We start from the raw sequence: 25,698 nt of genomic DNA, 5'->3' as shown, positions 1-25,698 counted from the left end.
TGAGGTACCTGGCCCAAGATGTCCAGTTCCCAGCTCTCAGGCTGAGTTCAGTGCTCACCTGTTCAGGTCGAGTTCAGGGCCCTGCAGGTGACCCACAGCTCACTGAGGGTGAGGCACGCAGTAGGCAGTCACAGCAGGTGGTTTAACCCATTCCTCTGAAGGGGATGCATTAGGCTGTTTGCCAACCCACCTGCTTTCCTGTTTGTGCTACTGGAGTCACAGGAGGCCCTTAAATAGATGGAGGCATTTCCAGACAAGAGGACACTGTGGCCAAAGCCACAGGGCTGCCCGGGACAGGACCAGTAAAGTTAGAGGAAAATAGTGTTTGGGAATGCACGTCGAAAACGTGAGAAGACAGATGAGGGGTGTGACAGCACCCAGCCTAACCTGCCTTCAGCAGAACCAAACTCACCTCCAAGGAGAGGAAAAACGCAGGAACATTCATTTCCTGTTTTTATTGTTGGTTACTTCGTGACCTTCCTTTGAAAGCTGCTGTTGTAGAAAGCTGGTTGTCATGGAAACAGGGAGTGCCGTGCGGGGGAATAGGTACACAATGCATCTCTTTGTCCGGTCCAGATGATGCCTTTAGCCTCTGCTCTGACGTGTGAATTTATGTGAGGAATTAAATATTAACTGGAGGTACTGCCCTAGAGAGAGGCAGATACAGAAGGAGAGGAAGGATGCCAGCCACCGGGGCAAAGCAGAGGCAAAGCTTTGGGCCTCACCTGACTGGCACTAGCCCCCCGTTCGGAGTGGCCATGTTAGAGGAAATCTGCCCCCACTCCCTGACATGTCCCATAAAAGAGTGCCACAGCCTATTTGATGATGATTCTGGGTGTGGGCACTAGAAGCCTCTGAGGAGTGTCCCAAACAGAGAGTGATTTTCCCCGAAGAGCTCCTGTCTTTTGTCCCTGAAATAGCCATGGGGCCATGACCTTGGGTGTCTCTGCAGGACAAGTGCTGTGTACAAGAGTGGACCAAGTTTCTCTATTTCTCCCCTTGAGCTGGTGTTCATTAGGTTTTTTTTCTGACTCTCAGAAAATGAGTTCCGGGGTGAGCTTCTGAGTCAGAGGTGGACACACGGAGACAAGGCCGACAACTGTAGGACCCCGAGACTCTTCCTGGGCGGACGCGGCAAGGTAAGGCACTCGGAGGGCAGCCCCTGGGCCTGGGCCCCTGGGTCTTGGCAAGAATCCTTCTAACTCCTCAGCATGGAGTGTGGAGGTGACTTTTGGTCTAGTTGTTATCAGTCCAGCTTAGGCGAAGAGTGAGTAGGGGCTAGGACCATTGATGATCTGGACACTTTAACATTAAAGGAAGACGGGTGACTCCGAGTAGGCCAAAACTAAAATGTGACGGCAGGTCCCGTCTGCCAAGTCTCTGCCCTGAAGCCCCATCACACGCGGCTCTCCAGGCACACTAGTCCCTGCTCTCTGTTCTCCCTGGGCAGCCTTTGCCGCAGGAACTCCTGAGGTCTGCTGGCTTGGTTTACTGCTGTCTTCTCAAATGGGGCCTGTGGTGCCCTGCTCATACCTGCCTGGATCTGGCTGGTGGAGGTGCCTGGAGTCTCCACTTCCCAGTGGTGCTCCAAGCCCAAATATCACATGCTCTTACAGCTGCACCAAGCCTGTAATTCTGGATGTCCTCGCTCCCCATGACATGGTCTGGCAAAGCCAGGTCCCCAGGCTCAGGTGACCCTCAAAGATGGAAGTTGGGTGACAACAGGCTTGATGGGCATCCCTTCCCAGATCTCAGATTCCGACCTCTCACATACTCTGACATGAATACACTCTCCATCAAGGATCCAAGCCATGACCCAGAGCATGGCCACCAAGAAGTGGCGGCCCAGAGTACAGAAGGGCAGGGCTGTGAGGTTTGAAGTGGCAACCTCTTTTGAGGGTGCTTGCATTTTTTCTCTTAAAGCCCAACACTTTCCTCCTGAATCTGGGGACTGAAATGTACAGGGATGGGTTTGTCCTCGCATTGCCTCAGGCTCCTCCACTCACAGTTTTATCCCTTTGTGACCATCAGTGCTTTGCTGACCCATGTTTGAGTCTGGTGCAAAAGGGAAAGCCAGAAATGCTGGCGCAGTCTTTATTTACATCTTTGTTCTTTTGTTCCTCATGGAATATTTGCATTGACTTAGATGTTCTAATAAATAAATAAATAAATAAATTTAAAAAATAAATGTTTTAAGAAGCGAATGTTTTTAGAAACTATCACAGGCATTTATGTTCACCAATCTACAGAATATTAATTTGGAAGACATCATAATTGGTTACTTTCTCAGTTTTCACTAGAAATTAAGGTTTTTAAGAGTTGAGGACTCTATAATTTAAATATGTAATTAGGGAAGAATTTCAGTATATAGGAGGAAAGTAGGATGTGTGTTTTCAATGAACAAGGTATGAGGAATGGAATTGCATTTTATTAGGGGAAAAGACAGATAATGCACTGGCGACCCACTCCAGTACTCTTGCCTGGAAAATCCCATGGGCGGAGGAGCCTGGTGGGCTACAGTTCATGGGGTCGCGAAAAGTCGGACACGACTGAGTGGCTTCACTTTCACTTTTCACTCATGCATTGGAGAAGGAAATGGCAACCCACTCCAGTGTTCTTGCCTGGAGAATCCCAGGGATGGCGGAGCTTGGTGGGCTGCTGTCTATGGGGTCGCACAGAGTCGGACACGACTGAAGCGACTTAGCAGTAGCAGTAGCAGCAGATGTTCTAAAATGCTGCATTAAAATTGTTATCTAACTGATCACTTAGTTTTGTTTTCCCCTTAAATTTGCCTCTGACTGAATGTGCACTCGCCTCACCCATCCAGCCCTAAGCATTCAGACATCACATGACCAAGAAGCTCCTTGATCTGAGGCCAGAGGCTCTGGGTGCTTTGTCTCCGTAGTGGTCAGTGCTGTGGATGTGATGGGCAGGAAGGCTGCACGTGCCTATGGCTCAGGCGTGACAAGACTGGAGGGTGTGGGACCTGCTGGGAAAAAGCTCAGTGGCCGTGCTCAGCTTCTCCCCCAGGGCCAGTGTTTCACAGCTGCTCCATTATGGTCATTTCCTCTAGTTTGGGCAGATAAGGCCCTAGTTACTGCTCTGAGCAGAGAAGCTAAGACCAAGAGTGGGCCAGAGAAGGAGGGACTGTGGGGCTGGCACCAGGGGCACTGTCTGACTGAGGAGGTGGAGAAGGGGTGGGGGCACAAGAGGGCAGGACACATACAACAGAGGCCTGGCCTGAGAAGGAAGTGGGGAGCTGAGGAGCTCATGCCTGGAGACGTCCTGTGTAGGAGGCAGTCACAGCTGCCTGGACTCTGAGTTCAGCACCAGGCATGTGGACAGCTCACAGGTGAGTGTGGAAGTGGCTGATAGAATTATGTCGTTGTATGCTTGTGAAAGTGCTGGGCATTGGGCTTTTTTTCTTTCTTAACTTAAGGAGAAAAGGGTAGGTATTGGTCAACCGCTTCTTGACCTTGAAGAATGAAGTATTTGGGCCCCAGATTATGGGTGTTCAGTGGATGGCTAGAGATATGCAACCCTGGAGCATAGTGAATGCATGGGTGCTCAGCAGGGCCTCCTTACTGCCTCCCCTACTGGATGCTCCTGACAGGGGAAGGGGTAGCACTGGGTGTGCCCGCTGACCGGCCTCATTGGATGTGGCTAGGTTGCTACCCCTCAAAAGTTGGCAATTCCATTTATGTTGAAGTTTTAAACAGATGGGCCCAGACAAGGCTGCTTTATCAGGATATCTGTTACATAGCTATAATTTTAATGTAGGGGTTACAGTGAGCCATGATCTCATGCTTAGAGATGTCAGGAGAGTCCCTCCCAAGACTGGTATTAAATAATTCTCCATGGGGTGTCCTTTCTACAACCCAAGGAGAGGGCTGGTCTATGCAGCTGCTTATGGATTGAACAATGGGTGGAGTGTCAGAGAATTTCAGATACACAATGAGATGTTCCCAAGGGAGGGACACTGATAGGAACCAGAGAGGTGCTGTGGTGGTTGTCAGGAGGTGCAGGCGTGTGCCTGTGTGGTTTAGCCTCAGCTGACTGAGAATGGAGAGCAGGATGTGTGGGAGGGGAGGTCCCTGAGATAGTAGGACTTCTAGAAGCAGAAGGCAGCTCTTGGGGCTGCCTGGGCTGCAGGCTGGGGAGGATCCTGCTGGAAGGCTTGGTGGGGAGAGGGAGCAAGGGACATACTTGACAGCAGCTCTTATGTCCTTAGGGGAGCATCTCCCCAGATGTGGAAATGTGGATATGCCCAGGATTCTGACCCGAGGCTATGCAACGGTGATGTGCCTGCTGGAGGCACTCTTGGCTGTGCACACAGGACCAGATCATGTCCTCCTCTGCCCCCTCCTTCCCCTGCACCCCTTGGTTTCATTCGGTTAGGTATCTCTACCTTCCTCGTTGCAAAGTCATCCCTTCATTCTAGGCAGGTTGCTTGGTCTCGGGAGTCAGCAGAATTCCTTGTTTGGGTCTTCCCAGAGTAAAAAGAACTCTGTCATTCAAATAATCTTGTATGTTTAAAAAGTTGTCCCAAGTTCAGGAGAAGGAAATGGCAACCCACTCCAGTATTCTTGCCTGGAGAATCCCATGGACTGAGGAGCCTACTGGGTTACAGTCCACTGGATTGCAAAGAGTCAGACATGACTGAGTGAGTTCACTTTCACTTTCACTTTGACATGGAGAGAGGGTGAAGAGGAACTAAAAAGCCTCTTGATGAAATTCAAAGAGGAGAGTGGGGGAGTTGGCTTAAAACTCAGCATTCAGAAAAATAAGATCATGGCATCTGGTCTCATCACTTCATGGGAAATAGATGGGGAAACAGTGGAAAGAGTGTCAGACTATTTTGGGGGCTCCAAAGTCACCACAGATGGTGATTGCAGCCATGAAATTGAAAGACACTTGCTCCTTGGAAGAAAAGTTATGACCAACACAGATAGCATTTTAAAAAGCAGAGACACTACTTTGCCAACAAAGGTCCATCTAGTCAAGGCTATTGTTTTTCCAGCGGTCATGTGTGGATGTGAGAGTTGGACTGTGAAGAAAGCTGAGCGCCAAAGAACTGATGCTTTTGAACTGTGGTGTAGGAGAATATTCTTGAGAGTCCCTTGGACTGCAAAGAGGTCCAACCAGTCCATCCTAAAGGAGATCAGTCCTGGGTGTTCATTGGAAGGACTGATGCTAAAGCCGAAACTCCAATACTTTGGCCAGCTCATGCGAAGAGCTGACTCATTGGGAAAGACCCTGATGCTGGGAGGGATTGGGGGCAGGAGGAGAAGGGGATAACAGATGAGATGGCTGGATGGCGTCACTTGATGGACATGAGTTTGAGTGAACTCCAGGAGTTGGTGATGGACTGGGAGGCCTGGCATGCTGTGATTCATGGGGTCCCAAGGAGTCGGACACGACTGAGCGAATGAACTGAACTGAACTGAACTTTGATATGGGCTGCCTTTTGGCCTTAGGGCCTCTATTGCTCTTTGTTTCCTTGGTAACTTGTAAAGTCTGGTCTTTTGATCTTTATCTGAAGAAACTACCTTGTAATACAGTATATATACTCACACAGAATTCAATAAAGCACCCTTGTTCCACCAGAAAAAAAAAAAAAAAGTTGTCCCAAGTTCATTCTAATTCCCCAGCTTTGCAGGCTTTTGGATGTGTTCTAAGTAAAATGGAACATGGCCTGTTTCCTCCAGCCCAGGGCCAGTGTGGGTCCTCTGTGGCCTCAGGGGCCTGGACTCTCCTGTGACTTGGGGCTCTGGGTTCTGCTCTGATGGTCTTAGCCACCTTCCCCAGCTCCAGGATCTCAGTAGACACTTCTGATTGTCCCCATTTGTCTGTCTGTCTGCCTGTTTGTCTGACCTTACATAATACACCCTGAGCAGTGAATGAGGTCTCTGCAGGGAGGCACTGACCTCAAAAACATGAACCAGTGAGCTTATTTCAGATGGAGATGAGCAGGCACAGAGGGAGAGGGAGAGAGGGGGTGTGAAGAGGGAGGACACAGGCCTGACCCCCAAGAGGTGCTGGTCACACAGGGGTGCACCTTCTCTGTGGGTCAGAGGTACTCGCTTCTCGAGGCCTTCCTCCCTGAAATGCCCTCAGGTCATCGCTGATCCATGGGGCCTCCCCACCCCTGCCCGGGCTTGTGGCTGAGCAGCTCCTTCCTCTTGCCATCCCCCCTTCCCTGGAGTGAGACACCTGCTGCCTCAGGTCCCATAGCTGGTGCTGTTCAGGCCAGGGCCCCCTGCAGGGACGGGAGAGGCAGGTGATGTCCAGGGCCACACAGGGCCAGGCTCCAGCATGGAGTCTGTCGTCCAGCCCTTAGCTGTGTGCAGATGGGCAGGGACATGGTTCAAGGTGGAGAGATGGGAAGCTCTTCAGTTGTGAAGGCCTGGGAAGAACCAGGAAGAAAAGAGATTGAAAGAGAGAGAGTCAGAGAGAGACAGAGACAGACAGACAGAGGGATGGGGGAGGCACCCCTCTAGAAACTACCACCAGGTCCCTGAACTAGGCAGGGGGTGGGCAGACCCTTTGGGGAAAAGGTGAAGCTTGGTGCAAAGCCTGCTGGGCCTGACTGGATGTTCCTGGGGGAGAGCCCACGCTGTCCTGTGTGTTCCTGGAGTCCTCACAATCACAGCCGGAGAAGCTGCTGGTTCAAGGTCACTCAACATGACCTTGGTCCCAGAGTGTGTAAACGTCCAGCTCGGGGAACTCAGGTTGGGCAAGGGTGCGGCGGGACAGGTCTGAAAGGGGCTGGTCATGTGAGAGCTGTTTACATTTAAGAAGAGCTTACATGGTTTACTAAAACATACAAAGCAAAGGACTTCCCTGGTGGTCCAATGGCTAAGACTTCAGGCTTCCACTGCAGGCGGTACAGGTTTGATCCCCACTTGGGGAACTAAGATCCCAGGTGCCACGTGGCACAGCCAAAAAAATGAAAAATAAGAAAACAAACAAACAAACACACAGAGCCAAGCATTGCCCCTCTCTTGAGCCCATCTCTTGACACAATAAGGCAGATTCAGAGGAAGGACAAAGAAACCGCTCTTACTGGTCAAGAAATGTGGCTAGTACTGGTGTTTATAGATTGTTCTTCTGTAGTTTTCCTACTGAGGCCAGAATGACTGAAGTATTAACCAGAGCAAAGAGTGGGTTTGGGGAGCACAGGGCAGCTGTGGACAGGCAGCCGGTGGCAGACAGCGCAGACCTGTCCTTGGGAGGCCTCTGGCCCCTTGTGGGGGACGTCTAGGCTGCTCGGCCAGGACAGGGGCCTTTCACCCTCCAGGCAGGAGGCCACTTAGCTATGTGAGGGCTTTTCAGAAACAGGCATGGTTGATTTGTTCTTGGAACAGGGGAAGAATTTTCAAAAATAAATCAGTGAAAAATTGGGAAGTGTTTCATTGTCTTAGCCTATCTTCCCGTGGTGGCAGAGGTGGTGCAGCCAGCAGCTGAGCAGTGCTGCCCACCGACACGTGGGCGCACGAGTGCTGCGGGCCAGAGGACATGGACAGCCGCCCTTGGAGGAGGAAAGCAGGGTAAGTCCAGTGGAGCTAGTCAAATAGTTCAGAAATCGAGGTTTACCTGCTTGTGCGTCGGTGTGGTTTCTGGTTCTTACAGCTGATGCTCATGTTGAAAGGCTAACCCTAGTTCCTCCCCCCTTAGTTCAGTTTTTTTCCCTTTTACATCAAAACTCTGTGCACTGAGGAGAACTTCTCACTTATTGACCATTGGATGCAGATAAATTGCAAATGGAAAGGTGCTCGGCAGAATGAATGGCACAGCTGTCAGCTCGCCGACGTGAGCTCCCAGTGTGAGAGCAGCCCGCACGCATCCTGCAGCCCTCTCCATTTTGTGCTCTTTGAATAATTTATCTGCAGGAAATCCAAATTGCCAAGGCCCGCTTTAACCCAGCAGAATGCTTGCCAATTTCCTTGGGAAAACTGACAAAAAAAAGAGGTGTAGATTGCATTTCGGCTGAGAGTGGCTAGGCAATCAGAGCTCGGCCCCTTTGTGCCGCTGCATCGGAAGCCACTGCGCCGGGCTCGCGCAGACGACATTTGAAGGCTCATAAATGTAATGAAGTCCCTTTGACACCTGCTCCTCTCTTCACTTTAAATGTGAGCCATTGGTCCATGGGGAACCTCCGCTTTAAAAATAGAAATTATAGTAATTGTCTTCCGTGCTGTCGGGAGGCTGTAAATGCATGGCTCTCAGCTCTACTGCCTGCAATCGACGGCTGCAAGGATTACCCCAGGTTGGGATTTTTTGTCCTTAACAAATCACATGTATGCTCGTGCTGCTTGGGGGCAGGGGGGCTCCCTTTGCAAGTTCCAACTTATGAACTGGGGGGTCCATGGGAAGGGTCCCTCTCTTCCTTCCTGGGTGGGACCTTAGATGCTGGACCTGTGTTGGTTTCTGGCGGACAAAGTCCCTCTCTGCTGCTCCTTTCTGGGCATCTGGCTTTGCTCTGATGGCCATGCAGTGCAGGAGGGTGGGGGCGGCTTCCTCCGCTTTCTGGCCACAGGGCACACCTGCTGGGTAAAGGCCCCTCCTACCTCCTGCCCAGACCCAGGTTGAGGATTCTCTGTGATGATCTGTGCCCCTGGGGGCATCCCTCCCCTCCCAGGCTTCTGCCTCCACTCCCTGAAGGACAGTGTGGGCAGCATTCCCATGGAAGTGGGTCTGGGGCAGAGAATGGGGGGGCGGGAGCTCTGATTGGCTTGGGCAGGTGGTTGGGTGACACTAGGGTCTGGATTATGTCGGGCACCAACCCCCCTTGGGGGCTCCATTCACTCTTTCCTGGGGGAATTGTCATCTCTAGAAGGGCGACCTGCAGGTTGGGTCCAGATGACCCGTCAGCCTGCACTCTTACTCCAGCCTGGCTCTCATCCCTGACTCCTTCCCACCCCCAGAGCCAGTGCCGTGGCACATGGCTGATCAAACTCAGATGAGCTTTGAGTCCAGGAGATGTGCAGGATCTCTAAGAGTTAGCACTAAACAAAAATCCTAGTCATAATTTTTTCTATTGATACTGTTGAAATGATAATGTTTTGGATAGATCGAGCTAAGTAAGGTTTAAAATCAATCCCATCCATTTCTTTTTATGCTTTTAAGGTGGCTTTTAGAAAAGTTTAAATGATGTGTGTGACTGACACTCTGTTCCACTGGGCAGCGTTGCCTGAAAACCAAACCCCTGGCTGTGGGCAGTACCCCATCTCATGTAGGAGTGGCCAGGTCCCCAAACTCAGGCTGTGTCCCTGGGATTTCCCTGGACAGCACCCAATAGAGAGTGGGAGCCATCCACTCGAAGCTTTGTGGAGTTCTGCTCAGGTCTCAGGCGCCTGTTTCTAACAAGACAGCCCTCGTGTGCCAGGATCAACAGCTGTGGGTGGAAGCCGGGTTCTCAGCACGGTGGGGTCAGAGTCTGTGGCGGGCACTGTCACCAGGAGACCATGCATTACGACATCGTGACGGTAACAAAGGTTTAGTGGGTGAGGCTTCCTCCTCGGGCCGTGAACCTGGGGGCAGGGGGTGGGGGCACGCTCGGGCCCGGGGTCTCCTCCCAGAAGCACGGTGCCTCACCTGCTGCTCCTGGTTCTCAGCTCGTTCCTGCCCTGTGAACCATTCCTTGTCTCCTGGGTCAGATTCACAGGCACCAGCAACGCTGGAGCCAGACGATGGCGTAGGCCACACTGCAGACACAGGGGTGGTTCTGCTGGGTCCTGTTAACAGCGCAGTTGTTTTTACTTGCAGATGAGCTTAGAAAATGATGAAAAGAGAGCTCGTACAAGATCCAAGGCCCTCCGAGGTGAGTGCTGCCCTCCCCTCCCAGCTGACTCTGGCCAAGAGTCCTGGGTCCTGAAGCTATAAATGCCACTCCCAGCAGCTGTCCTCAGGAGAATAGAGTCCTGGAGCAGTGCCTCGGCCCTGGGATGCACCTCCCCTGCTCTGGGCACCTGGGGCTTCAGGTACCTGGTGGCTTCAGGCCTCCTCAGCCTTGGGCTGCCTAAGAGGGCTACCAGGGAGGCTTTAGGCCCAGAGGCACCTGCTGGGGTGGAAATGAGGAGCAGACCCAGCTCTCCAGAGGGGGAAGCAAAGCTGCGTTAGACCTGCTCTGTTTGGAAAGGAAAGGCCGCCAGCCTTGCATCACCAGTCTCTCTGCTCCCAGGATATTAATCTTGGTGCTGGAGGGGGTGGGGATGTCATTGGTTGAACTGGCAGTGGGGTGGGGAGAGGGGCTGAGGCCCTTCTTGTTCTGCAGGGATCGAGCCCTGACCCCTTGGCCAGCCTCACCTCCCAACACCACGGGGTACATGCTGCTTCTGTGTATGGGTGGCCCTCAAGGAGGGGCCGGGCGCCCTGAGCTTCCTGTGTCTGCCGGTCAGACTCCTGAAGTTTTTGCTCCAGTGGCCCATCCCTGAGGGGCCAGTCTCTCGGGCCACCTTCTCTTCTTTGTCCAGCTTTATCTGCTGGGGGGTTTCTGACCAGACACTGACTTCGGCATGCAATTAAAGAAAGAGACCCTGTCCTGCCTGGACGGCCCACAGAGCCTGTCTTGTGTAAGGCTTCCGTGAGTCTGTAAATCCAGGAGCCCCCAGGGAGGGTCTGGCAGGGGCACCAGCTTGGGGGACCGTGGATTCACTAGACCCCAGAAGATATTCCAGAAGGCTGGGGAACGTGGGGTTCAGGTCTCAGGGGAATTGCCTCCACGCTTCAGCCCACTTGTGCTGTAGGACAATGTGCCTTTTTCAATTCTACTTGCACACAAGTTCCCTCTTTCTTCTCTCACTCAGCTCCCCTGGAGCCCACAGGAGCCGACCTCAGGTAAGATGTGGTGCTTGCCGGTGACCCCCTTTGTCCTAAATGAACTGCCGGGCACTTGGAGTTGACCAGTTGCCCCTGAGCCCCCTGCTTTCTGTGACAAGGCACCTTCCCTCCTGGCCCGTGTCCAGCTGTATTCATCCTGCCTTGTCCTCTCACCCTGTGTCCTGGTGCCACCATGCAGCCAGCCTTGCGCAGGGGCACAGAGGTGCTGACAGCTGGTCCCCGGAACCTCCTGGCACCGTGGTTCTCAGCCAGCAACAAGGTGCTGTCTTAGTGGCTCCTTGACCAGAGACGAGGGTCCAGCTGCCCCACTCCCGAGTCTTCCACTGGAGTGTGAGCAGCCGTGGCCTGTGTGTCGGCTGAGCTCTGTGACTTTCCAGATCCCGGGCCGGTCTCACGGGGCACATCCTGAGCAGGAGGGAGACAGATGCACAGGGCTTTGCTGGTTGAAGCAGGAGGAGCAGGCCCTCTTTCTTGGAGGCAGACTTCCCTGTCTGCAGGCATCTGTCCTGGGCTTGGCTAAGGCTTAGTGTGTGGGGCGTGGGGAGGCCAGAGAGACCACACCCCATCCCTCCGCAGTGTCTGCGTGTTGGGACACCACGCACCACCCACTTGGCCTTTGGACCGGAGGCTCTGTGGATCTAGGCTCTTTCTCGGGTCTCCCCACCAGCCCTGGGCTGTTTTGCCCAGGCAGAGCTCCAGTGAACAGTGTCCAGTGAGTGGCCAATAATACCAGCCTCCCACACACCCTGTTTTCTGAAGAGGGGTCGTGCCGATGCATTTGGGTCAGAGCACTAGAGAAGGAAGGGAGGGCCCCAGTGTACCTGGTCCAATTTTATAAACATCCTGGGAGCTGGGCCAGACTTCAACTTGTGACCGAGGTAACCTGCCCAAGGCCACTTGGAGGGATGGAGGGACTCTGAATGCTCCCTCCTGCCCCCGGGGCTGCTCTGCCCACGCGGTAGGGTAAGATGTGATACCCACACCCTGATGGCAGGTCTGTGGGCTTCCATACTGGTGGCTGGAGACAGCTTTCTAGACACTGAGGGAGGGGCTGCTCTTCTGTGGGGCCACTGCCCCTGTCTGGAGTGACTCTCTCCATGGAGCTGTGCGGGCCTAGGGCATCGGCCACGTCGATATTCTCAGGGGTGAAGTCTCTCACGGGACAGTGAGCACAGCTGGGGCTGGCCCATCTTATTCTTAACCAGGCAGTAGTCAAGTGGTTGGCCTTTGCCAGTCAGGAATATGAGGACCCCAAACATGCCAGCATGTCTGTAGCCTCTGAGGCTGTAACGTGGAGGCGGGAGGGCAGAGGGCCTGGGAGGGGTGCTCAGAGCCCCGCGGGTGGTAGGCGCTGCAGTGGCTGTACCATGCCGTCTGAGCTCAGGAACTCTCATGGAAGCACCGGCTGGGGGTGGTATGGCCCCATGTGTGAAGTGGAGAAACTGAGGCTCAGAGTATAACAAACAGTTCATGCAGTCAGAAGAGTTAGTCACACACCCTCCTACACAAAGACTGGTTGTGGTTGCATGGCTGGAGGGTGGGGTGGGTGGGGAGAGAAGCCAAGCCAGGCCCCTGGGAGCTGCCTGGAGGGTCAGGGCCTGTGGGTGAGCTCCTGGAGGGACCCAGCGTGGTGCTCGGAGCAGCACAGGCTGGAGAGCAGGTCTCCCAGAGGACGCACTGCTCCCCTGGGGCCATGTGATGTTCACCTGAGGACCTCCTGGGGATAGCAAGGGGGAGGAGGCTGTGCACAGGACTTGAGCTTCAGTAACAGCAGTCACGTTTGGCAGCAGATACAGTAAGGGAGGAAGTCGGAAAGGCAAACCAAAGGGCTAGGTTTCTCTTGAAACTTTGAAGCCAAAGTGACCCCAAAACAGATTTGTCTTGAAATCTGTGTACACAATCAGTGTAAGGGATTGTGTGACCATCCAGGTTTTGTCCACTTTTGTTGATCTCGTGGTCTCACCCTGTTTACTTGGTAAGGGTGAGACCTGTATGCAATCTGATGGGGAAACTGGGGAGAAATGTTCTAGCGACAAATGTTCTCAGCAATCCTTCCCGTTTTGAAGAATCGATGCTCAGAGGAAATGGCTCCTCTGTGCTAAGGAGCCATATGTGGTCCACCTGGCACTTGCCTCTCAGGCCTGAGCAATGCACTGAGATTGTGTGTCCAGCCCGTGGGCAGGGACAGGTGCTGCAAGCTGGACTCCTCCTCGGGGCACACCAGGTCCTGTGGTGGGACAAGCAGATGAGCCCCCATTCTGGCGGAGCCTTTGTGGTGGGGCCTTTATGGTGGGTGCTGGCACGGGGAGAATGACCCGTGGAGCAGACTCACCCCTGGGATGGCAAAGGAATGCTTTCGGAATCACCTGATGGGAGGATGGGTCACAGGGAAGCTGTCCCCGTGGGACTCACTCTGTGGACAAGGGACTTGAGCCTGCGGACCCAGAACCTGTGGGGCTCCCTCCCCCACCACAGTGGCCCCCTCCTCCGCTCAAGCAGAGACCCCGGGAGCAGCTTGCTCTCACACCGTGGTTGCTAGGACACAAGCCAGGTCCGAGCAGGACTCTCAGCTGCCCCCTCCCACCCGTAGCCCGTCAGTTCTTGCTCTGGTTTGCGGCGAGTCCCTGAGAGAAGATGAGAGGTCTGTTGGCCTTTCCCTTTGTACCAGTGGAGAACTAGTAGACCCCGGCCCTTGTCTCCACGGACTCATCTGCTGTCTGTCCCACAGCTGCGGGAGGCGGGATAGGACTGAAGGAAGTGGGCGGGCCCCTCTCGGAGCACCCTCGGGGTGTCTCCCTCTTCCATGAGAGATGCCTATCTGTCCTGCCTGCATCCTGGCTCCCAGCCCACCTGTCTTTACCTGAGGGCCTTCTCCTTGAGCCACCAGCTAGCTCCCACTAAGGGGACAGACAGGAGTAGGGAGCCCTCTACCTGCCTCCAGGGGCCGGAGAGAATCCAGTCCCTTAAAGGGCTTCCGCTGGGATGGGCTCCTCTGCCTTGGCCTGAGACCTAGTGTTTATGTTCAGAGTCCCCTGGGCCGTTGCCTGACCCCACTCAGTGCTAACTGAGGGCAGGCCCTCCGGGAGCGCCTCTGCCACACTTGGAGCCAGGTTGGGAAGTTGGGGGAGGGCTCAGCAGGGTCCCCCATGCTGGGGGGCTAGGCTCCAGAGGCCTGGACCAGAGCTGGTGCTTCACCCCGCCCTCTGGCCCCAGGCACATGGAGGGCACCCTACGAGCACGGGGTGCTCACTTCAGTTTCCGTGGGTGCTCTCTTGGCTGCCACGTAGGGAGCAGTTTCTTCCGTTTCCTCTCCCAGAGTGCCCCTTGGCAGCTCAGCGCATGTGGGCGCATGCCTGGCCTGCTGCCCTGGGAGGAGCTGGCCCTCAGGGCTGGAAGCCAGGCGCCTCTGAACTGGGGGGGCGGAGGTGTGGCTTTGAGCAGGTGATGTGTTTGGGGGTAGTGCCAGTACCACAGCAGCTGGCACCTAATTGCCTGATTAACTCTGATTAATCGACTAATTGGGACCTCAGCTTCAAATCCCCAATAACAAGGAGCTTTTGTGGAGTCTTCACGCTAGTACTTGAGAAAGTGGCAGCAAGTGTGGGGCATGGATTTCAGAATGAGAGGCCATGGGCGGCAGAAGTCCTCTGGGTCTGGAAAGGAAACGCACAGTAAAGTTGGCATGCTCCCCTCGCCCCTCCCCTTTCCTCTTCCTCTCCACCCTGTCTCCTTTCGTCTCTCCTTTTAAATGCCAGGAGATCAGCCTCAGTGGTGCCATCATGGGGGGCTGCAGGGTGCGTCCCCTGCAGAGACCCTGGCTCTCCCAAAGGCTGCCGCTGAGCTGGGGGACAGGGCTCTGCTTGAACAGACCATTTAAGCAGACCGTTTCTGTTTCTCGGTGGTCCATCAGCCAGGGTGGCCTGCCAGCTGGTGGGGCCCCCTAGTCCTCTGTAGTCAAGTGGGTGATCAGTCAGTGTGTCTGGACAGAGGCCACAGTGGTGTACTCTTCTGGGCCCCAGGAGCCCACAGGTATCAGTGGCCACACAGCTTTCCTTCCTTGGCTCCAGGAGAGCCTGATCGGAGGTGGGGGCTCAGACAAGCTTGTCCATCACCTTGGGGGGTGATGGACAAGCTTGTCCATCCTTGGATTGGGGGCACCTTGGAGTGACCCCTCCCAGGAGGAGCTGGGGCTCCCCCTCCTCCCACCACGGCCTCTCCATCTCACCAGCATCTATCTGCTGCTCCACAACAAGGGTGATGTCAGCCCCTTGCTGTCCCGGTTCCTTGCACATGCCCTGGAGCCCACAGGACACTGGCCTTGAGCGCTTCACAGTCCTGGAGAGCTAACTCGCAGGGAAATGGGTAGGGTGGGCTGAGCCATGATGAGCAGTTCCCAGAGTCTGGTTGGTGGAGAGACAGAAGTTGTGGAAGGAGCAGGACTCCTGGGCTCTCGCCTCTGTCCCCCGGGGTGCGAGCTGCTAGAAGCCAGGCATCGTCCTCCCAGCTCCCCACCCCTGAGGTGTCATGGCAGCTCCTGGGTCACCTGTCCTCATGGCTTCACCTCCCTTGCAGCAGGCTGCAGGTGCTGGAGTGGGGTCTTTACCACCACACCGTGCCTACCTCCAGCGGGATCCTGTGACTTAGGTCAAGGCTGCATGTTGTGGAGTTGTTCCTGTCTGTGGGCGCCACCTCAGTGAGCCAGCACAGGGCAGTCTTGGCTGGGCCTCACAGCCTCATGAAGGCCACGGAGAATCCCACGTTTGTGCTTTGCGCATGGGCCAGACTCGGGTGCTGGTTCCAGGAGCACCTTGAGGGCCCTGCTCCCCAGGCCCTGAAAACCTGGTGGAGGCTTGCCTGCAGTGGGGAGACTCATCGTGGACAAAGGAATCCTGCCTTGATCTCGTACACACAGAGCTTTAATTAAACACACTCATGAAACTGTAACGAGCCATTCATTTATTTAAATGGGGTGAGTTATTTCATTAATTTTTTGCAAACTGTAAGCAGCCGTCCTAAGATGAACTGTTTGGAGACAATCTTCTACTCCCTGAGGGGACGGTCTGGGGTGGCCCCTGAGATTCTGACCCTGTCCCCATGCCACATCGGGCCGCCCCCAGGTGACTGCTCCTGCTTGTCTCCCCCCAGCTGTCCCACCCCTGGATGCACAGGCTCGGGGCATATCCGTGGCAAATACTCCAGGCACCGAAGGTGAGGAGCTGGCGGGCCCTCAACGGGTTCCTGGGAAAGAGTTTGGGCTGTGAGGGGGTGGAGCTCCTCTCCTACTCTGAGACCCTCTGTGGGTCTAGAACTGTCCCCATCTGTTCTGGGCTGATGAGCTCCGGTGGCCTCCCGTGCAACCCCGAGCCTTTCTGGGTGTCTCCCCAGTGGGGCTGCTCTGAGGCCGGAGGAGGCCTTGAGGGCAAACCCAGAACAGAGCCAGCACATGGTGGGGTGACCGTTTTCACTGCTGTCTTCCTGGGGGTTCCAGGGTCCCACTGGACCTCAGGGGCCTCTGACTGTGGTGCCTGGTACAGGGGGTAGATGAGGGTGGGAAGGGTCTGGAGGTGGAAGAGGAAGGCCTGGGTGCTCCTGGGGGTAGTGGGCACAGGGCAGAGTAGCTTGGGCCAGCCCCCATCCCCAGCCATCCCAGAGCAGGTGACTCTGGCATGGACAGGGCCCCCCGAGGTTGGGGGTCCCCAGACAAGCAGGAAGTGAAATTTAAAACACAATCTGGTGCTTTTTAATGTGGACACTTACTGTAAAATTTTGAACACATTGATCTGCCAGTCTTGCTTTTGGATTTTGGTGGAGGGAGGTGATGAGAGGCAAAGAGAACTTTTCAGGATAGGGGAAGTGCTGCAGAGGGTGAAGGGTTGGGGGACTGGGAGATGCTGATGGGGGGGCCCGGCCTCCTCCCTCCCAGTTTGCAGAGCTGCCCTCTGGCCAAGAAGAGGAAGCTAGAGGGTCCCGAGGCCGAGCACCTGGGGTCCAAGCGGAAGGCACCCCCGCTGAAGCTGGCTCTGGACGAGGGCTACGGCGTGGACAGCGACGGCAGCGAGGACACTGAGGTGAAGGACGCCTCTGTTTCCGATGAATCGGAAGGAACTGTGGAGGAGAACGAGGCCGAGGCGCCGGCACAGGAGGAGATTCATCGCCCCGAGCCAGCTGAAGGTGCTTTGTTGCTCTGTCTCCCCTGAATAAAGGCGCTTAGTGTGGCCCCGGAGAATCGCAGCCTGTGGGCGGGCAGGGCTCCCGCGAGCCAGGAAGCCCTGCTGAGAACAAGTGCCTCTTGTCCAACATTTGGGACTTCCTGGGGAGGGGCCGGCTCTGGGGGCTCAGGGTCTGTGTGTGAACACTGTGCATTTGGATGTGTGTCTATCTGCGTGTGTGACAGACAGACGGACAGATGGATGTGGCTGTGGGTCTGTATGGGGTGGTCTTGGACAGACCTGCCCCACTTGGCCTCAAAAGAGCCACCTGTTAGGGGGGCAGGGGTCTGCTTGGCATTAAGGGAGATAGGGGGGGTGTCCAGCGAAGCTGGGCCGGGCAGTGAGAACTGAGGAGTCTCCTTGCTGTCACCTTTTTCTCTGTAGGGCCCCCAGATCTTGGAAATCACTAGTGTGAAGGTGGGGCATGTCTGTGTCCTGAGACCCTGGGAGACTGTGGGGTCCTGGGGGTCTGGCAGAGGCCGGAGGCCCAAACCCTCCCCTCCAATACATCCATGTTTCTGGTGTTCTCCCCTTTTGGGATCTGAGGTGGATTCTTACTTCACTTTAGAGCCACTGTAGGGGGAGTTCTTGCAACCCGCCTCCCTGCTGGGGACCTGGCTGTGCCCAAGTGTGTGCCAGGTCAGGGGCTTGGCCTCCCGGCTTCCTTACACAGGAGGGAGCTCTGTGCTCTGGCTCAGCCCTCCTGAAGGGGGAGTAGGCAGGCTGGCTCTCACATTCTGGGGTCCTTATCCACCACCCAGAGGGCCCAGGTGTGGTGAGCACCCACTGCATCTCAGCCACGGCGATGAAATGACTTAACCTTGAAAAACAGCTTTTACTGCTTCTCAATTATGAAACAGTGTTAAAAAGCCTTACGCATTTTTTAGGCTCCATGTTATGAAACACAGACTTGCCTGATTTTAAAAAGTGCACATAACAGGGAGGACTGTTCATCAAAACTATCATTGAAAATCTTAGTTGCAAAAGTACAGCAGTGGTTTCTCCAGGCAGACAAAAATGGCTATATGGATCCTGTTTCTGGGGTCTGGTGTCCTCTGGCTGTGGCGGAGTGGGGTGAAGAAACTGGAGCCAGTGGCCTGGAGACACGCTCCAGGTGACTCTCAGCTGCCCCTCCCCTGTTCCCATGTGCCTCCCATATGGTTTCTGATTTTGTGTAGGAAGGAGCCCAGTAAAGGCGCATTTTGGATCCAATCCCATCAGCAGCCCCTCGGGCTCCTCCAAGGGCAGCTACAGCAGCTATCAGGAAATCATTGCAACTTCTCTCCTAAATTTGGGCCAAATCGCTGAAGAGACCCTGGTTGGCGGAGACTCAGGCCAGGTGGCCACGCCAGGTCTAGTTCAGGAGGCTGAGGAAGAAGCCACCAGTGATGAGGGGGAGAAGGAGGACTTTATTCAGCCGGAGGACGTGGAGGAGGTGATTGAAGTCACCAGTGAGCGCTCCCAGGAGCCGTGTCCCCAGTCTCTGGAGAGTGTGGCCAGTGAGGCATCCAGTAAGCAGAAAGTGATCCTGGGCAACGAGGAGGAAGACGAGGAGGAGGAGGAGGAGGAAGATGAGGAGGAGGAAGAAGATGAGGAGGAGGACGAGGAAGACGAGGAGGAGGCCCCTCCTGATGTAATCTGCCAGGAGGATGCCCCCCATGTCCCTGCCCCAAAGAGTCCTCAGCCACGGGGCCCAGTGCCTCCCAGCCCCAAGCCCGGGTACTCCGTCCTGGTGGAGGTGCGGTCCGATGACGGCAAAGATGAGGACTCGCGCTCCCAGAAGTCTGCGGTCACAGATGAGTCGGAGATGTATGACATGATGACCCGTGGCAACCTGGGCCTCCTGGAGCAGGCCATTGCCCTGAAGGCCGAGCAGGTGCGGGCTGTCTGTGAGCCGGGATGCCCACCTGCCGAGCAAGGCCCGCTGGGCCCGGGCGAGCCGGGGAAGGCAGTGAGGCCCCTGGACGCTGCCCGGAAGAGCTACTGCAGCAAAGGTAGGCTGGGCTCCCAGGGCTGGGCAGCCCGGGACCCGTGGACATGCCCTGAGGATTTCACTGGCTGGGGGTCAGGGGAGGTGGGGAGTGTTGGCCAGACAGACACAGACTGTGCTCAGTGAGGCAGGAGGCAGGGCTGGGAGCACCAGAAGAGCATTGGCACTGGTCCTCAGGGACCCTGATGCTGAGGCACAGGTCCCCACAAGCCCTAGAGGGTTTAGAGGCCAGTGGCAGTGAACTCAGGAGGGTGGTGCCTGGGAGAGGCTTGTGAGCCCCTTAGGGTGCCTCTGCCTGCCTGGGGGTCAAAGGACAACCTCCTCCCATTTGAATCAGGCAGAGCCCCCAGGGGCCCTGTCCTCCCTGGGGTGGGCATTCTGAGCATGGTCTGTGATTTCTGCGTTCTACCAGAGGGGATGACAGCTCCATTGGAAGTTTCCCTGGGTCACTGGCTATGCCCTGGGGACCATGTGTGTCCTGAGGGGTCTTCCCTTCTGCCCCCAGACTTGCAATGACCTCTCTGGCATGTAGAGGCTTAATGAGGTCAGTAGCTGAGATTTGGGGTTAAGTTTCTGCCTAAGCCTTTATTAGCTGCTTTGATTCCCCGGTGGCTCAGACCTTAAAGAGTCTGCCTGCAATGTGGGAGACCTGGGTTCGATCATCGGGTTGGGAAGATCCCCTGGAGAAGGAAATGGCAACCCACTCCAGTATTCTTGCCTGGAAAATTCCATGGACGGAGGAGCCTAGCGGGCTACAGTCCATGAGTTCTCAAAAAAGTCAGACACTACTCAGCAACTTCATTTTGGGCGAGTTACTTAGCTTCTGTCTCCCCCTTTTGTGTCAACATGAAGGACGAGTCCTGGCAGGGGTGTTGCTGCCCAGCTTCACTTCTCTGTGGAGGCCTGGGGCTGTGCAGGACATTAGCAGGACAGGGCAGAGGGCACCGGCCGCCATCCAGGTGGTCTTCCTTGAAAAGCTACAGTCCCACTGTTTGGGTTTTCACCATCTGTGGGCTTTTCCACTTAGACACCCTGGACAGTCCCTCTAGTATCCCCTTGCTGTCCAGCCCTGGTGCCTTTCGGGCTCTTGGGCGGTCTGGTCATCCTTCTCTCTGGACAGCCAGAGAGAAGGCTTGTGAGCTGCACTACCCCCTCCCTGCTCACCACTACCCACCCCCCCAGCTTCCTGGCTGCCCTCTGACCCAGAGGCCCTGTGTGTTTAGATCCCTCAAGAACTGAGAAGCGTGAGATCAAGTGTCCGACACCTGGCTGTGATGGCACCGGCCACGTCACTGGGCTGTACCCTCACCACCGCAGCCTGTCTGGCTGTCCCCACAAGGACAGGATCCCCCCGGAGAGTGAGTAGCTCTGCATGGCTCAGGCTGCCTCTGGTGTTTGGAAGGTGCCCACGTTGGGGAATGGCCACACAGAGCCCTGTCCCTCTGAACCGGCATGTCCTGAAGCCCATACTTGAGCCCTACAAGCATGGGGACGTGGAGCGTCCAGTGATTCTCCTGGAGATGGCAGCCTGGGTCAGGGTCCCGGGAAGCTGGCCATGGACACGGGCACACGGGAGGGGAGGCTGGGCTCTGGAGCTGGGGAGGGGCCACTTTCTATGTGCTGGGGGCTCAGAAGGAGAAAGGCTGTCCCTGCTTCCGTGTGAGGGGCAGCAAGTTGAGAGCAGGGACATTGTAAGGCTGAAGTGGTTTCTGCCTTAGGGAGCCAGGGCCACCGTGGGAGGGCTTCTCTGACTGAGCTGAGCCTGGGGCCTCTGCATGCTCCATGGAGGGAGGTGCTCACTGGCTCCTCCCGGTTGTCTTGCAGTCCTGGCCATGCACGAAAACGTGCTCAAGTGCCCCACTCCTGGCTGCACAGGCCAGGGCCACGTGAACAGCAACCGTAATACGCACAGAAGGTATGGGGCTGGACTGGGCATGGTGAGGGTGGTGGTGGGGGCATGCTGTGGGTGCTCCAACCTGGCACATGTCTCGGGCTTGCCCTGTCCCCCTGTGTGCTGCTCTTTGGGGTGAGTGCAAGGTCAGGACAGACCTTTGGTGGGTGCAGACCAGAGTGCACCTGGAGGAATGGGCGCCTGCAGCCTGGGGGAGAGCCAGGTGGGGACCCTGCCCTGCGGAGATTCGGGAAGCCTCTGGACACTAGCTCTTGCTTAGGGCACAGCCTCAGCATCTGGGCCTAAGCCTGGTTGCTCGGTGGGATGCTGAGACCCTGGTGCTTCCATTGTCTGCCATCTCTGGCCACTGCTTCCCCGAGCCCTGGGCAGCTGTGGCTGTGGCAGCAGGTGCCTTTGCTCCAGTGAGTGAAGCTCAGCTGAAAGGATGGTCAGAGTCTTTGAGGTCCAATCACTGAGAAGAGGCTGAGCTCCCCAGCACTGCTGTGATGACGTCACCCTCCCTGGTTGATCAGCTTCGTAGTTCTAACAGTCAAAGCCGTATCCATGGTGTATTGGATTAGGTGCTTTCCTGGGAAGGACCTGTGCCCTTCTGCTGTGACCCTGGTGGTCCATGTCCTCCAGGGTCAGCACCCAGTTCATGGCCTGTGGGTGACAGAATTTGATCAGCTCTGGTTGGTGGTAAGGCGAGAGGAGCAGGGTGAGAGACAGGCCCATCCCCCAGACCCATCCAGAAGAGAGGCCTTTGTCCAGAGCCTTGTAGAACTTTAGGATCCATTTTGTCTCTGTGTGTCATTGGCTTAAAATTTCCAAAAACAGAAACTGAGTGAGCAGCAGGTGCTTTGAGGGCTGAGGACAGACCTGGGGAAAAGCCCCCTCTATAGGAGCAACAGCCTTCCCTGGGCGCCTGCAGGTGTCTGGCTCCTGGCTTAGATGGGCGGGGCCTGGAGAAGGGCTCAGCTGTCCTCCTGTCCTGTCTCTAGTTTGTCTGGGTGTCCCATTGCTGCTGCCGAAAAATTAGCCAAATCTCATGAGAAGCAACAGCCACAGCCGGGAGAGCCTTCCAAGAATAGCTCCAATTCGGATCGGATCCTCAGGTGAGTGACATGAGCCACAGACCCGGAGGGGTGTTCTTAGACCCAGGTTCATCTGCCTGACATATAGCGAGGCCAAACAAACCAAAACTGGGTTGGAGTTTGGAGCAGAGAAAAGTTTATTACAAAAGCCATGGAAGGAGAATGGGTGGCTGGTGCTCAGAGCATTCGATTTCCCATTGGCTGTCTGGTGAGGTCTTTACAGACAGTGTGAGGGAAGAGGGTTCGAGGTGCATAATAGCTTGTGGAGCTTCTTCTGATCAGCTGATGGTGAGGTGGTAGGTGATTTTTTTAGGAATCTCAACCTTACAATTCCAACACTCTGGGGTCCACAGGCTTGTGGTCGGCATGTCGCCACTGGGCAAGTGTCTTAGTTTCTGCAGAGTGACTCAGATACGTGTCAGATTGTTCCCTCTGTCTCTTCCAGAGGAGCTAGGAGCCCTGTTGAACCTCTTAATTGACTGACTTGCTCTTTGGAACCTGGAAGGTTGAGGGGGTTTACAGCCTTTTTCCTACAAACGAGAAATGGGGACACAGAGGGGCTTTTGTCCCAGGAAGGCCCTGTAAAGTTCTGCTTGATTTCAGGGGCTGCCTCCTGAAATGCCCAGGGAGCATCTAGTCTTTCTGCAGCTGCATGTGTGTGCATGAGTGCATGCATGTATGTGTCCGCACACATGTATGTACAGCATGTGTGTGCACATACGTGTGTGCAGTGTGTATGTGTGTATGTATGTGTGCGTGGGTGTGCATGCGTGTACTGGTGTTTCTCAGCAGTTTTGGAGGCGCCAGCACCTGCAAGGCTGCCCCTGCCTTGCCCTTTCTGAGGGTACTGATATCACTGCTGGATGATTCAGGATTTGTTTGTGGAGATTCTGGTTCTGTTTGGAGAGTGGGCTGCACCAGCTGAGGGCTAAAACCCTGGACTGGGAAGAGGTGCCCTCCAGAGTGCCACCCCCATGACCCCTGAGATGCTGTGTGTTTAGGTGTGTGTGTGTGTGTGTGTGTGAGTGTGTGTGCATCCATATGAGGTTGCAGATGTGGCTTATTGATGAGAGGGCTTCTGAAAGGCCATTTAGAATGAATCTGCTTTGTGCAACCTCACCCACAAGCCCCCATTGGCGTGGGGCCAGAGGCTGGGGAACTTCCTAAGGCCACATGTCCCCCGCCATCCCACCAGACTACCTTCAGAATCTCCTCCCAGCGGGACCAGTTCCCTGGTGCCCACCATGCTGGGGGATTCTCCCCCACCGTGTCCTTGTTCAGTGGACTCCTTGCTCCCTTGTCTCCAAGGAGCTAGAACTCACAGGTCCTCTCCTCCAGACTCCTGTTCTACGTCTGTCATAGATACAAGAGTTTGGGAGACCAGGGCCACCACACCCTGTTCAAGCTCAGTGCTCAGCAATCGTGAGCATGGGGCATGGCATAGACCCTGGTCTGGAGACCCACCTGTCCCTTCCCTGGCAGGTGCCTGGCGGACACTCAGACCGAGGATTGAGCTGCACACCTTGGCTTTGGAGGGTGGTGTGTGAGGAGTCTTTGTGAGGGGCCCACCCTCCCACACTGGGGCTGCCCTTGCAGCCCAGTCCTTTGGTGCCCTGTACTCCATTTGGCTTCTTTCATCCAGGAAGCTGCTTCTTTTTTCCATCTTAATCCCTGTTTCTCCCATCTTCTTGATAATTTTCCTATCTTGAGCCAAGTCACTGACAAAATGTCAAACCACCAGGCGGGTAAGGCTTGGGAAGGCCAGTCTTGGGGCCAAACAGGTGCTGAACGTGGAGGTGGTGTCCCAGGAAGGTGACTGCAGTTTGTTCCCCTGTAAAAATGAGACAACAGTCTTAGTGACTTGAGTTTCTCACGAGGCCTGGACGAGGCCCTGCGCCCTTGGTGAGGAGCCCTGATGGTAGCAGCTGCGGCCAAGATGCTGGAGCCTTCCACCCAGGCTCCATGTGTTCCGTGGGGCCGCGTTTTGGGTATTGTACCCTGGGGTGTGCAGATAATCTTAAAAAAGTTTTGCTGGCATCATAGACACCGAGTCTGCTGCTGGACGAAGCCCGGGCTGAGGAAGCCACCAAAACATGGCGCAGGCATTAACTTTAGGCCTCATCTTCCCTTGAGGGTAGCTGAGAGCTCACCAGCAACTTCTCAGATGCATTGGCCAGTCTAGAGTGGAGGAGGAGAGCCTGTTCATGCTCTGGTGGCATCGTTTTCCCAAGACCCTTCAGAGCTGGCCTTATCATGGTTCCAGGGTCTTCTTGGCAACAGGCTCCTCATTTCGGGTCATGCTTAAGTTCTTACAGTGCCTGGCACCTTGGGGCCTCTCCACTGGTTCTTCTTCATTCCACCCTTTCCAGAGTGAAGTCACTGCTTGGCTCTAGAGGCCTCCTCTGCTTTTCTTCTCTCCGAGCCCCTCACTGGAATGGTACAGGCCCCATGGCCTTTCTCTTCTGCTGGTCTCGCTCCTGCCCCGGCTCCTGGGCTGTGGAGGCTGGTGTCTCCACACCATCTCTTGTACATTTAAAAATCTGAGCTCTTCCAGAGCTCTAGTAACAGTGACTGAATGCTTGCGGCAGTGCTTTCATGCCTGTCCTTAACTGGGCAGCAGCCCCTCCAGGGGCATCTTAAGCAACTTTAAGCAGAGGACAGTGGAGGGCTTGGCCACTCCCTTCAAAGAGTGGAGCTATTGTGCCCTGAGGCTGATTCTCAGAACCACCCCCATATCCCCTCCAGGTGCCCCAGCTCCCTCCTGTCCAGGGAATTGTATTAACAAGTTATTCCACCACCAGAGTTCCACCTTGACTGCCCACCACCCTAAAGATGCTCCTCTGGGGCTCCCGGCCAAGGGCTCAGAAACCAGCTCTCCTTTTCCCTTCCTCTGGCTGATGCTGTCTGCAAGGGGATACGAGCTGTTACTTCAAGTCTCCTAGTGCTTCTTCCCCATGGCGGTTCTTCCTGCACATCCCGCGGGCAGCCTGTAGCGGTGGGCAGGGGAGGGCCTGCCTGGGTCTCCGTCCACACTGGCCTCTGAGGGATGGCTGGCCTAGGCCATGGCAGAGGGTGCTGGGTTGAATAGCACAGGGTCCTTGTGTCCTGTCTTCATGCTTCTCATCTCCATCCTGCACCCCAGGCCCATGTGCTTCGTGAAGCAGCTTGAGGTCCCTCCATATGGAAGCTATCGGCCCAGCGTGGCGCCCACCACACCCAGGGCCAACCTGGCCAAGGAGCTGGAGAAGTTCTCCAAGGTCACCTTTGACTACGCAAGTTTTGATGCTCAGGTTTTTGGTAAGCGCATGCTTGCCCCAAAGATTCAGACCAGCGAAACCTCACCGAAAGCCTTTAAATGTAAGTTGGAGAAACTGCTCCGCGAGGTGTAGGGTCTGAGGGGTGGAGGAGGAGGAACCCTTCCCCAGGAGCATGTAGGGAGTCTCCATCTGGGGCCCCAGCTGTCCCAGTCTACCACGGTGATGTTCTCAGAGTCTGGGTCTCACCCACGTTGCAGCCTCCATGTTCAGCACCAAACTGAATGTGTCTCCTCACTACACGTTGAAAACAAAACACAAGTGTGTTATGGTGTGCATGTCCAAAGAGTTAAGCCCAACATCGCTGACATAGTTTACCCTATGAGTGTGCCCTCCCCTAGATGTCCTTTCCCAGGCA

The 25,698-nt window shown here is 55.4% G+C and overlaps 1 protein-coding gene across 1 annotated transcript in view; it reads left to right on the top strand.

The window, feature by feature from the left end:
* Window positions 1–1,046: 1,046 nt before the first annotated feature.
* MYT1 (myelin transcription factor 1) overlaps window positions 1,047–25,698 on the top strand; it is a 44,066-nt gene continuing 19,414 nt past the window's right edge. Inside the window, exons 1-10 of the mRNA XM_068987192.1 lie at window positions 1,047–1,139; window positions 9,769–9,823; window positions 10,809–10,839; window positions 15,988–16,050; window positions 16,766–17,013; window positions 18,230–19,045; window positions 20,265–20,399; window positions 20,866–20,956; window positions 21,934–22,047; window positions 25,169–25,383. Of these exons, the coding sequence (XP_068843293.1) occupies window positions 9,769–9,823; window positions 10,809–10,839; window positions 15,988–16,050; window positions 16,766–17,013; window positions 18,230–19,045; window positions 20,265–20,399; window positions 20,866–20,956; window positions 21,934–22,047; window positions 25,169–25,383 (1,768 nt within the window). The 5' untranslated portion in view covers window positions 1,047–1,139. The remainder of the gene's footprint in view (window positions 1,140–9,768; window positions 9,824–10,808; window positions 10,840–15,987; window positions 16,051–16,765; window positions 17,014–18,229; window positions 19,046–20,264; window positions 20,400–20,865; window positions 20,957–21,933; window positions 22,048–25,168; window positions 25,384–25,698) is intronic.

Source organism: Capricornis sumatraensis, chromosome 15, assembly GCF_032405125.1.
Source record: "Capricornis sumatraensis isolate serow.1 chromosome 15, serow.2, whole genome shotgun sequence".
Lineage (NCBI taxonomy): Eukaryota > Metazoa > Chordata > Mammalia > Artiodactyla > Bovidae > Capricornis > Capricornis sumatraensis.
Note: the sequence above shows the minus strand (reverse complement) of the source record. Positions and strands in the feature narration are given on the sequence as shown.